This window comes from Vipera ursinii (genome assembly GCF_947247035.1).
Source record: "Vipera ursinii genome assembly, chromosome: 9".
Lineage (NCBI taxonomy): Eukaryota > Metazoa > Chordata > Lepidosauria > Squamata > Viperidae > Vipera > Vipera ursinii.
The window spans coordinates 11,887,156-11,905,214 of NC_139523.1; the positions used below are offsets into that span (position 1 = coordinate 11,887,156).

Consider the following 18,059-nt stretch of genomic DNA (forward strand, 5'->3'; position numbering starts at 1 on the left):
ATATACATAGAATGAAGGCTACTGCTAAGCTTGTAAGCCGCCCTGAGTCTTCGGAGAAGGGCGGGATATAAATGGAATTAAAATAAATAAATAAATAAATACTGGGGGAAAAACCAAGTGCAGAAACTAGCTTATACTTCCAAATAAAAAAAATTAACAATTGGAGAATGATATACTGAAGGATACAATTTATGCAGAGGTAGTAGTGCTGCATCACAGGCTACAATCTACAGACCAGTATTGCTCAAACTTGGCATCTTTTAAGATGTGCAGACTCCAACTCCCAGAATCCCCAATGCTGGGCAAAACATTGTGATAAACACTCGCCTGGAAGTCAACTGCCCCAATGAACCCACTAGGGCAGGGGTAGGCAACCTCGGCTCTTTTATGACTCATGGACTTCAACTCCCAGAATTCCTGAGTCAGCATAGCTGACTCAGGAATTCTGGGAGTTGAAGTCCATGAGTCATAAAAGAGCCGAGGTTGCCTACCCGTGACATCCTCTAAGCCAGGGTTCTTCAAACTTGGCCCTTTTGACTTGTGGACTTCAACTCCCAGAATTCCTCAGCCAGTGTGCCTGGCTGAGGAACTCTGGGAGTTGAAGTCCACAAGTCATAAAAGGACCAAGTTTGAAGACCCCTGCTCTAAGCCACCCCTTCAAGAACTACGGCGGAGGCGGCGGCGGGGTTGAGGGGAGGGCAAAAATTCAAACGGTCCCCTGGAAGGGCCGCCCCTCAACCAACCGCTGCTCCGCGCGCCACCCAACGGCCCCCTCAAAGGCACCGGGCGCCTCGGAATCAACAGAGTCGACTCCGTGGAATCTCGGCTCCGCCTCGCATTTAACCCCGCCCCCCTCCCCCTTCGCGCGCGCGGAATGACGCAAGCCGGCAGCCGGGGCGGCGTGACAAATACGGAAGGGTGCGTCCCACCCCTGGCAGAAGAGTCGTGGCGGGACCGCCGAGGCGCAGGCAGGCGCCAGCTGGAGCCCGACAGGTGAGGGAGGGGTTGGTAGCGACGCAGGCGCGCGCGCGGGGCCGCTCCGGGCCGTTTCTGCTGCCCATTTGGCTGCCTTGGAGGACTGCCCGCTGTTTCTGGATTGAATGAAGCGGGTGGGACGGGAAGGAACGGGGTCCGCTTGTGCCTTTGTTTCTAAGGGCGGGGGTGAGCTTCCACCGCGGTGCTTTTGCACGGGACCTCAATGGCGTGCGTATGTGCATCCTCACGTACACGTGCAAAATGCCCTGTCGTTGATGGCGTTCCCCGGGCGTTTCATTTCATGCCTTTTCAGGGGCGGTGTGTCCTAAACTGACTGGACTGGGCGAGTTTGCGCAACAGCACGAGCCGGGGGGGGGGGGGGAAAGCTTAACCAAGGTTAAATGCTAACCAAGCTTAGCATACAGTGTGTGCCTATCACCGCTGGTTGGTTTGGGCTAACAGCCATTGACTGAGGATTAATCTGATCATTAGTAATGCAATGTGTCTTAAGTCCTTCACATAATAAGGCTCAACCAACTCAGCAGGACTTAACCTGAAAGGATAGTATTTCTCCATCCTAACAAATCCAGGCAGGTAAAATGAGTGCAAAAAGCCAGTGGGACAATCTGATATAAATTTAAGTCTGTACGGACAATCTGATATAAATTTAAGTCTGTACGCAGGAAGCAAGATTGCACTCTATGGGATAGATGACCCTGTGTGCTATTGTACATTTTATTTAAATTGGCTTCTGTGGAAACAAAAGTCTGTGCAGACTTGCACTGCTGCACATGTAAAATAACTAGAACTGACAAGTGTTCATATGACGTGAGAGCGGTCTTTATTTGACAAAAAACAAACCCTTAATTCAGTGCATTTTTATTAATAAATATTTGCAAATATTAATCTTTAATCTGTTTATATTCTATTATAACTACTATTAAATGAAAAAAAATATTAATAATGCAGTTACATTTAGTCTCTGAAATTACTGTTGTCCCTCACAGTAATGGAAGCTTCCTAAACCACTAGCTCTGAGGCCAAAGAAGCACCTGGCTATTCTTATCTGGGCTTTGGAATAAGCTCATATTTGAAAGGGGCAAGTATAGAAAATTCCCAGAAGAATTTTGGCTGGAAGATTTTTTAAAAATCCCTGAAGACAGCAGTGGTAAATTAGTTTGAAATTGTTGCCCCTCCCCCCCCCAAAAGAGAGGGTTTTAGGAAGTCAGAAGGAAACCAGTTTGAATAAAGGAGTAGTTTAGCTTGGAAAGAGCCTGTAGAAAGAACAGCCTCCCCCCCCCCTTATCTCATCCCTGCCACCTGAAAAGGAATGCCGTACTTCTATTCCTATCATTTCACTGAAACAGCCATGTTAATGTTTATTATTTGGGGCAGGGTTTTTTGCATGTCTTTTAAAGATGAAGTTTCCTTTTCTCCTCCTTGTGCTTAAAGTTCCAGGGGTCTTCAAACTTGGCCCTTTTATGACTTGTGGACTTCAACTCCCAGAATTCCTCAGCCAGGCATGCTAGCTGAGGAATTCTGGGAGTTGGAGTCCACAAGTCATAAAAGGGCCAAGTTTGAAGACCCTGGGCTGAAACAAAGAGATAAGTTTGCATCATCTTCTGGTGAACTGGCCCAAGGTGGGACTAGAACTTACAGTCTCCTGTTTTCTAGCCTGGTGCCTTAACTACTGTACCAAACCAGCTTCATTAGGTTAGTTGGAATATGTAGGTGGAAATCTATATTCTCTTCCCCAAGCAAACAATAACATTGGTGGGGCGGGAGGATAAGAGGGATAATATCACCTAATCTGTCACCCCTCAAATATGTCCAGAGTATAGCAGCCAGAATACCCAGCTGGGCCAGCCTTCAGTCCCAGTATACAAAAATTGGGGGAAGACATTGCTGGCTTTCATATGCAAAGAGTTGGTATACTTATGAATCCGAAGGTTCTTCTCTGTCTCAGAATTCCTGCCCATTACTGTTTGTTCTCTTAATTTCAAAGACGTGTACTTGAAAGGAAGCACCATGTCGTGGATAAGAGAAGGTGAATTGTCCCTTTTGGAGAGATTCTGTGCTAGTGTAATAAAGGTATGTACTAACTCAATGTTATCTTCAGTTACTGAAATGGAATGCTTATCTAGAAATATTAGATCAGAATGTTTAATATTTAAGAACCACCTTCTTTAGATTAAGCCCTTCCAGATGCCTTGGCCTCAACATCAGTTATTCTACCCAGCTTACTTAGGCGGGTCAGATGGTGGGCATCTTTATCCAAAATTTTGGAAGAGAACACAGTTGAGAATTGTATCCCTACATGATGGTTAATTCGTGCCAGCTAAGAACTGTCTTCCTCTTCATATAGATTCTATTTGTTAATGTACCTTTGAGTAAAAGATCCAAGGGCAAATTTCTGTGACGCTTAGATATGGTGGGCAGAAGAACACTGAAGCTTGTAACTCTTACACAACCATCAGAATCACACAAAGCTGCCACTCACTAAATTTAGGAGTAGAATTTTTAATATCTGCTGTCCCTACTATATTTTGCTAGTAAGTGCCGAAGTTATGTTCCCAGAATTTGTAGCTTTGACATTTTGTCCATCCTTAAAGCTTGTATGGCATCTTCATGCTGCTATCTTTAAATTCTGGTTCTGTTCTTGGAATCATTGGTTCTTACTGCTTGTCATCGTATTTTATGGGAGAGAAGGCGAGATTTACATGTTAAAATAAACATGTATCTCATATGTATATGTCAGTAAAATTCCAGGATTTATTATTGGGACTTATATGCCGCCCTATCTCCCGAAGGACTCAGGGCGGCTAACAACAATAACATACAATAAATACAGAAGTTAAAATAAAAATTAAAATTAAAGGCCCCTGTACAATAAATTAAAATTAAAATAAATTAAAAATTAGAGTTAAAAATTAAAAACATAATTAAAATCCCTGTCAGTCCAAGTCAGCCAGGTGGAAAAGGAGTGTTTTGAGGCCGCGGCGAAAGGACTGGAGATCTGGCGCCATCCGAAGCTCAGGGGGGAGTTGGTTCCATAGGGCTGGCGCTCCCAGAGAAGGCTCTCCCCCTGGGGGTCGCCAGCCGACATTGTCTAGCCGACGATGGTTCTGCCATCCTTCTACTTGCAGAATAGCTTCTAAACGATATTTTCTTTCTCTGATCTTCATCCCATCTCAGGAGTGATGGTTCTAAAAGTTTTTTAAAGGACTAGTAGAGAGGGATTGTGATTTTTTTTCTTTCTCTCTCTGCCTCTTTCACGCTTCCTCTCTCCTCTCAAAGTATTTCAGGAGTATAAAAACTGCAGCTCCGTCAGCAGTTTTGATGGTGATTGTAGATCCATTGCTCAAGAGGAGACTGCAGATTTATTCCTGGGATACTTCTTGAGGTCAGAACAGAGAGTTCATTTCAAGTGCAGGGTCATCTCAACATGATTCTGGTCCCACTTTTGCTGACTGTATACCTCTTGGTCTCGGGCTGATATTTCTTGCTTCAATTCCAGGCAGGACCAATGCCCAAGCACATTGCATTCATCATGGACGGCAATCGTCGTTATGCTCAGAAGCATAATGTGAAGAAGCTGGAAGGACATTCACAGGGTTTTGCAAAACTAACACAGGTAGGAAGAATCTTTCCTGAGCATATCAGGAATGCAAAGATGATTTATCACCAAGTGATTACTATGATGTGCCAAAGCACGACTCCCCTGTTAGAAAACCAGCAGGAAACCTGTAGCTCCGACTTGGGACTAATTTCAAAAACCTTTTGAAAGTGATCAGATTGGAACTATGCTTAGAGTTTGTTCCTTGCTCAGTTCACTGAGTGGAGAGGAGGAAAACACTGTTACCTCTGAGAAAGAGAGGTATCTTTGGATATTTCTATATTGGATGTTCATAACTTGCGAGGGAGAAGCCAGTGATGCACTGTATACATGTACCAATATACCAATTGCATCTGATTTGCAGGCCACCAACTCCAGTCAATTAATTTAGCAGGATGCATCCCTTTTTTGTGATATTAAGTCTTTGGAAAGTTAGTGGGCTAAAAAAGAGAAAATGTTTTCCATTCTTTTTTTTTAAATGCAAGTTGATTATTTTGCAACTGTTAAGGCGAATTTCACTCCTTAAATTTATCTAAATTCTCCTCCCAAAATGGGCTTGGTCCTAATTACTTTTGGAATGCGATCCTTGGTGTTCCATGTAAAACCTAATGCAGCACTTGAACCAGTAAGAATTATACACCCTTCATTTAAGAGAAGGGAAAACTTGTTGCTAAACAGCAGTAAAGGTTACTTGCTTTCTTGCAGCAACTGTCTAAAATTTTTGAAAAGTAATGTATAATTATAGAAGAACCTCAGTTAAGTGGATCAGCTGCAGAGAAGAGATGTCTGTTAATCCCAAACATGAGTCAAAACACAAATTATTCAAGGCAACTTGGTTATTAAATTACACAAATCACTGCCAGTGTTGTATGTTGCATCATTTGATACAGTAATATAATACAATGACATACCTATAAATCACTGTGTGATATAAAATTAACTTAAATTGCTACCTTCAGATTCAATTGGAATGGACTTGCCCAATGGTTTAGGATATCTAGTCAGACCTGTAGTCTATTGCATCCACTAAATGGGGAGACTAAATGAAGGTGTTATTCTACTCCTGCCTTAACTTCTCTTCTATTATAGACATTACAATGGTGCTTGAGTCTGGGTATCCGGGAAGTCACAGTTTATGCCTTTAGCATTGAGAATTTCAAGCGATCTCAAGAAGAAGTTGAGGGCTTGATGCAATTGGCTAGAGAAAAATTCGTCCGTCTTCTTGAAGAACAGTAAGACACTTTTTTTCTATTCCATGATTATTCCATGATTTTGCCATGATTAAGTGAATCACCAGTCATTATGTGATCATGATTTTCAGCCTTCCTTGCCTGCTTTCCTGTTGACTTTGCTCATCAGAAGCCAGCTGGGAAGGTTGCAAATTGCAATCACATGACCACAGAATGCTGCAACAGTCATAACTTCGTCATAACTCACTTTTTTGGTACCATCAGAACTTCAAACTGTTGTTAAAACAAATGGTCATAAGTCAAGGACTACCTGTATAATTGTATGTATGTACCGTATATACTTGAGTATAAGCCGAATTTTTCAGCCCACTTTTTGGGCTGAAAAATTCCACTTCGGCTTATACTCCAGTCAACAAAAAAACTTACCGAGGACTTGTGCGCGGCCGAGGCTTTGGTGCTTCCGGGATTGCGCGCACCTCTCCCAAGCAGCCGCCGTCCGGAGACCTGCCGAAGTTTGGGGAGGTTTGGGGAGGTGCGCGCGCACCTCCCCAAACCTCCCCAAACGTCAGCAGGTCTCCGGATCTCCGTGCCTTGCCTGCCTGCTTCTTTCCGCAGCGGAAAGAAGCAGGCAGGCAAGGCACGGAGATCCGGAGACCTGCCGACGTTTGGGGAGGTTTGGGGAGGAGATCCGGAGACCTGCTGACGTTTGGGGAGGTTTGGGCACCTCCCCAAACCTCCCCAAACGTCAGCAGGTCTCCGGATCTCCGTGACCTGCCTGCCTGCTTCTTTCCGCAGCGGAACGAAGCAGCCTGAACGAAGCAGGCTGCTTCTTTCCACTGCGGAAAGAAGCAGCCTTCTTTCCGCAGCGGAAAGAAGCAGCCTGCCTGCTTCTTTCCGCTGCGGAACGAAGCAGCCTGAACGAAGCAGGCTGCTTCTTTCCGCTGCGGAAAGAAGCAGCCTTCTTTCCGCAGCGGAAAGAAGCAGCCTGCCTGCTTCTTTCCGCTGCGGAACGAAGCAGCCTGAACGAAGCAGGCTGCTTCTTTCCGCTGCGGAACGAAGCAGCCTGCCTGCTTCTTTCCGCTGCGGAACGAAGCAGCCGGCGGCGGAGGCTTGCAGAACGGCGGATCGGCTTATACTCAAGTCACCAACTTTTTCCAGTTTTTGGGGGTGAAATTGGGGGTCTCGGCTTATACTCGAGTCGGCTTATACTCAAGTATATACGGTATGTGTGTGTTTATATATATATATATATATATATATATATATATATATATATATATATATATATATATATATATATATATGTACATACACACACAATTATACAGGTAGCCCTTGACTTATGACCATTTGTTTTAACAACAGTTTGAAGTTCTGATGGTACCAAAAAAGTGAGTTATCTTAAATTGTTCAGAATGTGCAAGTCTCCTTCACATTCAGTAAAGATGATTATTACCCGCTGAGTTCATGCATCATGCTAAACACGGTTGGTTGAAGACCCTATAATAGCTGGGTTCATATAGCATTTTAAATCAAAACCATACAAAGTATATTCTGGCTTTCTGCAGTGCATAAATTCAGTCAGTGATAAGCCAATGTATATAAATTTATTTAATATTTTGTATTTCCACATACAATTACTGATATGCCTGACAAGTTAGGTGCTTGGTTATTTAATTTTGGGGAGGAAGCTGCATCTAAGAATGCACGAGCAGTTTGACTTCTAAGGGCAGATTTTGCTTTTCCATTCATGTTTGGAATCATGAAGAGCAGTTAAGTAAATTAATGCCATTACCTGCAGTAGTAGGTGACTTTTTAATCCACTACAATAACACGTTTGCTAATTTTAATGCCATTTGAATACTTGCCAGGCAGTATATTAAAAGCCTGGAGAACCTGATAGGAAAATTTCAAACCTCTTGCTGCTTTATTATTATCCATATAGCTGCATTTCCTCTTTTACTCATTAGGAAGTAGGTTTCTCTCCCCACATCACACATCTTTTGTTTGAAGCTATCAGCTTATTTCTGAATAATTAAGTCTCAATTACATGATTCTGTAGATACAAATGATTTTATAGATATTGCTTAGGTTGGCTTCCTTTTTCTTTTTAAAGAATTTGGTTTTTCTCTTCACCATTCTTCCTCCTCAGAGAAAACTTGGAGAAACATGGCGTGTGTATTCGAATTCTTGGCGATCTGACTCTTCTGCCACAGGATGTCCAGGAACTGATTGCTAAGGTTGTGTTGGCAACTAAGCATTATAACACGTGAGTTTGTTTCTAGTTTCTTGAACGTTTTCTCCTACTCCAGAACTGCAGGTTTGGGGGGGGGGGGTTCAGATCAAGGACCATGCTACACCAGGCCAGAATTTTAATTTGGACGCCGCTTCCCATATACAGAGAGCTAGCTACATATTGTCCTTTTTTGACCTCCCATTATCCATACAGTATCCCCAAGGGTCTCTCTGCTGCCCTCCTTTTCAAAAGCATGTTCCAGCAGATTGGGGTTCTTAAGAAAGCTCAGTATGATCAGCCCAATGGATGGTCTTAGTTGGGTCCTCTCAACTACAGTGATCAACAACCAAGTAGCATCACAAATTTCTTTTGTTACTTCCCTACAGCAGTATATGGAGGAACACTGCTTTTGTACATGGAATATCTCTTTAGCTGTCTGAACTAACACCTTCTTAAGTTGTTATTTATTGTATGCTGCCCAGTCACATTTTGTGACATGGGTGGCTAGGTAAATATGATGAATAAATTAAAAATTGGAGTGCTGAGTCTTGATTACAGGCTAGATTTGCTTGTTCAGTAGCCATAATATGATTTCTTTAGCTTTCACATAGAATGCTGGGGAAACATAATCATGCTTGTAAATTTGGAATACAGTATGAGCTAACATATTAAATGAACCCAATGAAGTGTAGGTTTGTTCAGTTATCATGTTAAGCATATGGCTTAGTGCAGTAGTAGTTTATTAATTGAGACTAAATTTGACTAGTCTTACAGCCATAACTATAAAGTTTAATGCAGTGGGTGAACTCTGTCACAGAGGTCTCAAATGGCCCCTTTCTTGCAATAAAAGTAAGGTCCATGGGATTAGGTTTCTTCTGTACAGTGTCATCCTTACTACTGTGTAGATTTGTTCTTTATTCCATGGTCTGCTTCCTCTACACAATGAATAATTTGTCTTTTTCATATTCAAAGGTGTTTCTTGAACATTGGCTTTGCATACACGTCAAGACAGGAGATCAGTAATGCAGTGAAAGAATTGGCTTGGGGGGTTGAAGAAGGACTGCTTCAACCCAGGTAACACCATAGAACATACGATTTGCATGACTCTTGAGTCAATTATGAAACTATCTACATTTTTTCTTGAAGTTATTTTCAAAATATTTAGTGGGCTAAAAATAAATACTCCGTAAACATTTAAAGTACTTAGAAAACTTTGAAAGCGATAGATATGCAAAATGCTTGGAAAAATCAGCGAAGCAGATACTAACAGAATGGGACAACTCGTCATGGCCAACTCACCCCAGCTGTCTCACTGCAACTGACTCACCCCAGCCCAACTCACCATTGGACAACTCACCCGGCCAACTCACCACAGGACAACTTATCGCAAGACAGTATAACACGGGGTAACTCACCTCAGCCTCGAGGACTTTTAACTTGAGACAGTTCAAACCTAAAGCAAGATAAGGCCCGCTGCAATTCACTTGTCCTTTGAGTTATCCTGCATTGAATTGTCCCGTGGTGAGTTCTCCTGTGGCAAGTTGGCTGCATCTGTCCTGGGGTGAGTTATTTATATCCCACCTTTATTATTTTCACAAATAACTCAAGGTGGTGAACATACCCAAATACATCTTCCTCCTCCTATTTTCCCCACAACAACAACGCTGTGAGTTGGGTTGGGCTAAGAGAGAATGACTGGCCCAAAGTCACCCAGCCAGCTTTCATGGCTAAGGTGGAACATGAACTCATGGTCTCTTGCTTTCTAGCCTGGTGCCTTAACCACTAGCTTTTGCACCTTCTCATTTAACTACCACAATACGTTCCAGCAGCTTTGTTGTCAAATGAAATGGTCACTAAGTGGTCATGTTCTGTGCCTGACCTTTTAATTTTCCTTTTTTGCCCTTTGCAGTATGGAGAGATTGCTTAAATTTCTATCTCTTCCTGAGTTGCTTTTTTCCCCAGCCCTTCCCGAAAAAAGAGCTAACTGCAAGTTAACAAGCCCATCTATGACTTTAATTACAGTGGCTCAGCTGCTGCCTGAAACTGACCAGATCTTAATCAGTTTCACACTAAAGGCTTTTGTTATCAGGCACCTGAAATTTGGTGGTAAATACACCCATTTATCAGAATTTTTGTATGACTTTTTTACCAATATATCTGCAAATGCTCTCTAACTGAGGTCTCTAAACAAGGAATAGCTGTAACTTACTCAGTTTTTAACTATATTTACAAATGTTTTTATGGGATCTTTTAGCTTAGAGCAGACATGTCAAACTCGTGATGTCACATGACATCACATGACGTATTGGAGCTTTTTCCCCATTGCCAACAATGAGGTGGGCACAGTTACCTCGTGATGCGTCCAGCCCATGGGCTGGCAGTTTGACACCTCCTTATCCTTAATAGATCCCAAATACTCCAGAGACATCCAAGAAAACTTGTGTGACCCTGGCATGCATTGTTGGTCTGAAGTCACATAATTGTTTTTAGTTACTTACAGGACTTATATGGCTGCCTATCTCACACAAGGACTCGAGGTGGCTCACTTCAATCCATAAAAACATGTATAAAAACAAGAATATCCTTCCCCTCCAAACATCCACATAGCTCAACCCCCACCTTAGTCCAATGTTTGGGGAAAGAGTCAGGCCTTCAAGGCCTAGTGGTAGGCTAAAAGGATAGGGATCCTTGAGATCTCAGGTGGCAGGATGTTCCAAAGGGCTGCAGCAGCCACTAAGAAGACATATCTCTCAGGTCCCATCAGGTGGCAGCATGAGGGAGAGGACCTGCAGTGTGCCCAATCTAATCTAGTAGGATAGGAAAAAGAAACAGTCCTTAAAGTAACTGGGCCCTGTGCCATGTAGGGCTTCAAAGATGATAACTAGCACTTTTATTAGTTAATAAATATTACCCAATAACTATGAACCATTAACTAATAGTAACTATAATAACTTTAATAGCCATTAATAGTTGTCAATTTTGCTCCAAACTGTAGCAATAATAGGAATTCAGACTGTGAATTAACATAATTCTTGAATTGCATCTTAAGACTAGGCTTCCCAAAGTAAATTCTGGTGTTTCTCTGTTTTTGCCTTACCCTCCCTCCCTCCCTCCCTCCCTCTCTCATTTCCTCTCCCTTCCTCCCCCAGTGATGTGTCAGAATATCTCATCGACAAATGCCTTTACTCCTGCAAATCTCCTCACCCAGACATTCTGATCAGAACATCTGGAGAAGTTCGACTTAGTGATTTTATGCTCTGGCAGGTAAGTAAATCTATAGTGCAATATCTCACCAGCTAATTAGCAAAATCAGATTTTCTTGCTTTGCAATCATTTGACATTCAGCTCTCTGGGTTTTGTTGTTGGATATAAGAAAAGACCTTGTATGATAAACACTCCTCTTTAAAAAAACCACAAAATCGCTGAACTCTCTTCCTGGAAACTGCTATAAGTCTTTCAAAGAGATCATTGAAAAAAATGTGGCATTCTGCCATCCTAGTAAAGGAACTACCAAGTAGGTAGATCATTATCTGGTTCACTATAAGCTCTTTCACAAATACCCATTGCTGATCTTCATCAATGGTAAAACAGGGGAGAAGCTGTATATTGTTGCCACAAAGAATTATATCTGGGGTTAAAACACTTTCGGAAATTGTTACAGGCTCTTTCTCCATACTTTTAACAAGGCTGATTCCTATATAAGACAGTGCCAGCTCCAGAAAGCAACTTTATTTTAAGCATTTCTGCTTGATATTTTTATATTAAAAGAACTCATTAACATAATTGCAAATATAAGTAATAAAATAAATCTGCCTTTGAATGTGCAGTCTAATCATTAATAGCATGGAAAAAAGATGGAGAAGGCTATCTTAGGACACTTTTGTAACTTTCTGGCAGGAACAGTTATAGTTTGGTCTTTCTAGATTTACTGATGCATGCTGCCAAGGGCTATAGTATAATATACAGTACTATCATATATCTATTATATTCCAAGGGATATACTGTAGTATATACTGTATACTGCCTATGGCATAGTGTAGATCTCCTTAGTATAGCTGATGCACTGAATGGAGTTTTCTAGATATATTTTTTATGTCCCTTCCAATCCTTACACACTGTGATTCTAAGCTGGACTGCTTCTTCTTGAGCAGTTTTTACAGTCCCTGCCCCCAAGTTGACATAGGAGACAGCGTGTACTGCCCATTTCAGAATTGCTAAACAACTGGAAAGGAACTTTGTTTTGAAATAATCTAGCAATGTTGCATGTTTTGATTACCTTCCTTTCCTTTCTAACCCGTGTATTAATTGCCTCTCTTTTCTCAGACGTCCCATTCTTGCCTCGTGTTTCAAAGTGTTCTGTGGCCAGATTATTCATTCTGGAATTTATGCGAGGCCATCCTTCGGTTTCAGATGAACTACAATGCATTACAAGTAAGACTGAAGAAAGAAAAGGCTAAGTAAAAAAAAACATTCTCAAGCCCTCAGCATATGTACTTTAAATAATTGAGCTGCCTGTCTCAAGTTTTCGGAGACAGAAAAACAGCATCTTTTGCTTGCTGAGGCTTTTCAGACTAATGCTAGGGGACAGGATGGGAAGGATAGTGGAGAAAAGTCAAAGGATGATCAGTATTCCTAGCTACACAAGAGGGTTTGGGGCACTGGAGAGACAACAGATGTTGGAATGAATCCGAACAGTTGATAGGATTGTTCTGACAGGATACAATAGATAGCGCCCTGAAGACCTACAGATTGTTGGGTTTTCATTCCATGGATATTCTTTATTGTGCAGACAGTGACAGTAATATGATAATTGCTTACAATCAGTCTTGCCCCAACAACCCAACCTGATCTGGAATGAGCTGCAAATGTGCTTCTCATTTTGTAAGGATTTTCTGAGCTATTACATTCTGTTGTGTAAAAACTAATGGCAAGGTATAAACATCAAAGATCTTCAATAGTGACAGCGCCAATTGTTTGTGGCAGTTAAGAGGAAAGGGATTGGGGGGAAAAAGACAAAAATATACAGGAGGACTGAAATTTCAATACTTGCTGGCCAAAGGGAATTTTATAAATAGGAGAGAATGCTGTGAAACAAATCATAATATAGTTTGCCTTATATGTTTTGTACTGACAAAAGGTCCTGGGAATTGAAGTCCAAGACATTTGGAGGGTACTGGTAGACGGATGCTGATGTATGCTTAGAAACCTAATGCATCATTATTGCTTTTTTTTTTGCCAGAAAGCCAGAGATTTATATATGGAAGAAAGGAAGTGGCAACAGTTAGAAACAGATAAGGCACAAGTCTTACAGAAATTAAAAGATGAAGGATCGGCAACTTGTGGAGATACTAAAAAATCCAGGACACTTTTGCAAGAATTCAAAGCTAAACGGGAAGAGAGGATTCAAAGGTTTTTGCAGGCCCTGGAGCATAAAAGGGTGGACTTCCTAGAAAAACTAACTATGGCAGCCGCAAGATAAAAAGGTTCCTCTTGGGGATAGGGGAGAGGAGGGGAAAAATGAGTCAAGTTGCAAATAATCCAATTGCTGCCCAGTGGATGACATGAAATGGGATCCTAGGTTTATTCTATGGGTACATGCACATGGCTGGGGACCATGATATTTAAAGTGTATGTTTACCAAATTTAATGAAACAAAAGGTATTTGTGTAGAGCTAACAAATGAAAAGAATAACACCAAATCTTTCTAGGTGTGAAGGTCTGTGCATGCAGGGGGGGGGGGGAGGGATTGCTCCATATTCTCCAAACTGCAGTTTTGCTCTGCCACAATTCAAAGACTTAACAGAATCCTGAAAAGCTGCTTGCACTGGAATGCAGAGATGCTGCATCTGAGGAGATTAGAAAAAGATCCCATTGCATACAGCCAAGCAGATTTACTCTGGAATAAATTAAATGTATATTCTTTTCTTTGTTGCTTCCATTTTTACAGATTAGCTGTTTCTGGATCATTTGTTTTTCCATTCTTGCTACCAGTATGTGATATAGGTTTATATGTAAGTTTCAGAGGAACATGCATTGTTCCTCTAACTTGAGTAAGCTAGGAAAATGTCAGGTTAAATCTATATATCCTTCTGGATTATGGGAATATGCTGGGTACAACAGAACTTCAAGATGTTTGTGATGCACTATCTTCAGATTTGTTTGAGAAGGCATTTTACCTTTGGATAGTACTACAAAATGTCCTTTTACACAAAAGTGCAGCATGATATAAATAACTGAAAAAGATAAAGGGCATCAGCTATAAATAGTTTTTATAGTTTTGTTTTTCTTTTGTTTTTCCAAAGAAGCCACCTATTATTTCATGTTGTTTTTCAAAGACTAAATGAGAGTATGCTTCTATTATTCTAAAGCATTTAATTTTGAAATCGTGAGGGATGAACCAGTTGTCAAGCCTATTGATATTGAACAACTTGCTGGAACTATTTTTTTAAAAATAAAACTCAGGCCAAATACAAGGGGAAAATGGTGACCAATAAATTATTGGGTATTTTGTTCTCAAGCACTAATTTCACCTGTTACATTACCACTGCCATGTTTGAAAGGGCTGCTTCATTTGATCTGTATTTCTAAAGATCCTTTTTATTACTGTGACAGAGTACAAATAAAAAATCCCAACCACATAAAATCTTTTAGTGATAAGGAAATAATATGTTAATGTTTCTGCATTAAAAACTAATTTCTGATAGTTTCCTGAAAAAAGGCTAATGGTATACTTAATGGAGAATTAGATATTTTGCATCTTTAAAAATCCCTATATGATACTGAAATCAAAGGTAGGCTTCCAGCCCTTCAGGGTTGCAGTGGGTGTCACTATAGATACTGCTTGTGTGTGTAAAGTGTCCAGTCTAACAACTTATTTCATTGAGCATTGATTCCTGTTGGATATTTAGATGAACAGAGGGAACTAAAAAGCAACTATTTTCATGTTTGGTGCCACAGAATCCAACAAAAGGCTAATTACTATGCAGCATTATAACTGCACAATATCTGTGTTACAGTCCTATGGCCAGTCATCTGCTTTATCCATTAGCAGAAACTCCTAGATACCTATGTGAAAGTCTTGCATATGGCTTATTGTGGGCTGGAGTGCTCCTCCACAACTCAGTCAGCAGATACATTGAGCTTATTTTGGTGAATAAATTGACAATGAAATGTCAAGTTGAATCGTGAATAGAAATTCCTTTTTATGTGCTTAGTTGTCGCTCCTTAATGAACCAAAGCATTCATACCCATTGTACAGGGGTCCTGGGTGAACAACTAAGCTGATGACTGTTGTGGTCATAGTAGACTTCTTGGCCCTAGTACAATGTTTCTCAGTCTTGGTCACTTTATGTTGGCTGGAGAATCCTGGGAGTTGAAGTTCACATATTTTCAAATAGCCAAGGTTGAAAAACACTGCCCTAGTATTTAGGGCTCCTAGATAATTCAAGCAATAGATTTTAAGTAAGATAAAGCGCTAGGCCAGTCAGGTATGAATTAAATCATATCCCTGTTGAATATACAGTAGAGGTGACAAATAGATTTAAGGAATTAGATCTGATAGACAGGGTGCCTGAAGAACTATGGACAGAGGTTCGCAACATTGTACAAGAGGTAGCAACCAAAACCATCCCAAAGAAAAAGAAATGCAAGAAAGCAAAATGGCTGTCTGAGGAAGCTTTGCAAATAGCTGAGGAAAGGAGGGAAGCAAAAGGCAAGGGAGAAAAAGAAAGATACGCCCAATTGAATGCAGAATTCCAGAGAATAGCTAGAAGAGATAAGAATGCCTTCTTAAATGAACAGTGCAAAGAAATAGAAGAAAACAATAGAATAGGGAGGACCAGAGATCTTTTCAAGAAAATTGGAGAGATGAAGGGAACGTTCAATGCAAAAATGGGCATGATAAAGGACCAAAATGGCAGGGACCTAACAGAGGCAGAAGAGATTAAGAAGAGATGGCAAAATTACACAGAAGAACTATACAAGAATGAGCTTAATGTCCCTGATAATCACAATGAGGTGGTCACTGACCTCGAGCCAGACATCCTAGAATGTGAAGTGAAGTGGGCCTTAGAAAAGCTGAGCAACATCAAAGCTAGTGGAGGTGACAGTATTCCAGCTGAGCTATTCAAAATTTTAAAAGACGATGCAGTAAAAGTGCTACACTCAATTTGCCAGCAAATTTGGAAAACTCAACAGTGGCTACAGGATTGGAAAAGATCAGTTTACATTCCAATTCCAAAGAAAGGCAGTGCCAAAGAATGTTCAAACTATCGCACCATTGCACTTATTTCTCATGCTAGTAAAGTTATGCTTAAAATCCTACAAGCTAGACTTCAGCAGTATGTGGATCGAGAACTACCAGAAGTACAGGCAGGATTTCGAAGAGGCAGAGGAACTAGAGATCAAATTGCCAACATACGCTGGATCATGGAGAAAGCTAGAGAGTTCCAGAAAAACATCTACTTTTGCTTCATTGACTATGCTAAAGCCTTTGATTGTGTGGATCATAACAAACTGTGGCAAGTCCTTAAAGAGATGGGTGTACCAGATCATCTTATTTGTCTCTTGAGAAACCTATATGCGGGCCAAGAAGCAACAGTGAGAACTGGACACGGAACCACTGATTGGTTCAAAATTGGGAAAGGAGTCCGGCAAGGCTGTATACTGTCGCCTTGCCTATTTAACTTATATGCAGAGCACATCATGAGAAAGGCAGGGCTAGATGAATCAATTGGAATTAAGATTGCCGGAAGAAATATCAACAACCTAAGATATGCAGATGACACCACTCTAATGGCAGAAAGTGAAGAGGAACTGAAGAGTCTCTTGTTGCGGGTGAAGAAGGAGAGTGCAAAAGTTGGGTTGAAACTAAACATTAAGAAAACCAAGATCATGGCATCTGGCCCTCTCAATTCCTGGCAAATAGATGGGGAAGAAATGGAGGTAATGACAGATTTTATTTTCCTGGGCTCCAAGATCACTGCAGATGGGGACTGTAGCCAAGAAATTAAAAGACGCTTGCTCCTCGGGAGGAAAGCCATGACAAATCTAGACAGCACACTAAAAAGCAGAGACATCACCCTGTCAACAAAAGTGCATATAGTCAAGGCTATGGTCTTCCCAGTTGCAATGTATGGCAGTGAAAGCTGGACCATAAAAAAGGCTGAGCGCCAAAGAATTGAGGCCTTTGAACTCTGGTGCTGGAGAAGACTCCTGTGAGTCCCTTGGACTGCAAGGCAATCAAACCGGTCAGTCCTAGAGGAGATCAACCCTGACTGCTCTTTAGAAGGCCAGATCCTGAAGTTGAAACTCAAATACTTTGGCCACCTAATGAGAAGGAAGGACTCACTGGAGAAGAGCCTAATGCTGGGAAAGATTGAGGGCAATAGAAGAAGGGGACGACAGAGAATGAGGTGGCTGGATGGTTACTGAAGCAGTAGGCGTGAGCTTAAATGGACTCCAGAAGATGGTAGAGGACAGGAAGGCCTGGAGGAACGTTGTCCATAGGGTCGCGATGGGTCGGACACGACTTCGCAACTAACAACAACAACAAGAAGATAATAGTGTTTTCTCCAATAGTTTTAATCTAGAATTATATCAACCTGATTGTGTAGAGTGCAGATGGGTTAAAAAATTGAGGCTGGGTACTTTGGGCACTTGTCACTTTAAACACTGTATTTTAAATTGCTTCAAACACTGTCTGTCTTCCAGTACTTTTTAAATGTAAAAGGATGGGTTCCAGCCATTGTTGATGTTGTGTGTTTGGTTGAGAATCTAATTTTTCTAATGCCTTTCACTTAGAGAAAGAAAATTCAAAGTAAAATTGTTGAGCTTATTGAATTCATGCCCACTGTATCCAAAAAACCTCTCAACAACTAACAATGAATACAGCAAAATTATGATTCAAATTACCACTTAGAATACCAATATAGGTGACAAAGGAGTGAAATAAAAATGGCAGAAGAAATTAAGTTGGCAAGGTTGCAAAAGTCCTCTCCGGAATTATTTGGTTTTTCATAGCTTTCTAAATATCACAAGTGAG

At 41.1% G+C, this 18,059-nt stretch overlaps 1 protein-coding gene across 1 annotated transcript; it reads left to right on the forward strand.

The window, feature by feature from the left end:
* The first annotated feature begins 892 nt into the window (after positions 1-892).
* DHDDS (dehydrodolichyl diphosphate synthase subunit) lies at positions 893-13,937 on the forward strand. Its single transcript, XM_083369874.1, has 9 exons — positions 893-993; positions 2,981-3,066; positions 4,493-4,609; positions 5,681-5,823; positions 7,934-8,050; positions 8,990-9,091; positions 11,167-11,281; positions 12,341-12,448; positions 13,257-13,937. Exons 2-9 carry the CDS (start codon positions 3,004-3,006, stop codon positions 13,494-13,496), a joined length of 1,005 nt encoding a protein of 334 aa, XP_083226000.1. The 5' UTR covers positions 893-993; positions 2,981-3,003; the 3' UTR covers positions 13,497-13,937.
* Positions 13,938-18,059: the final 4,122 nt, after the last annotated feature.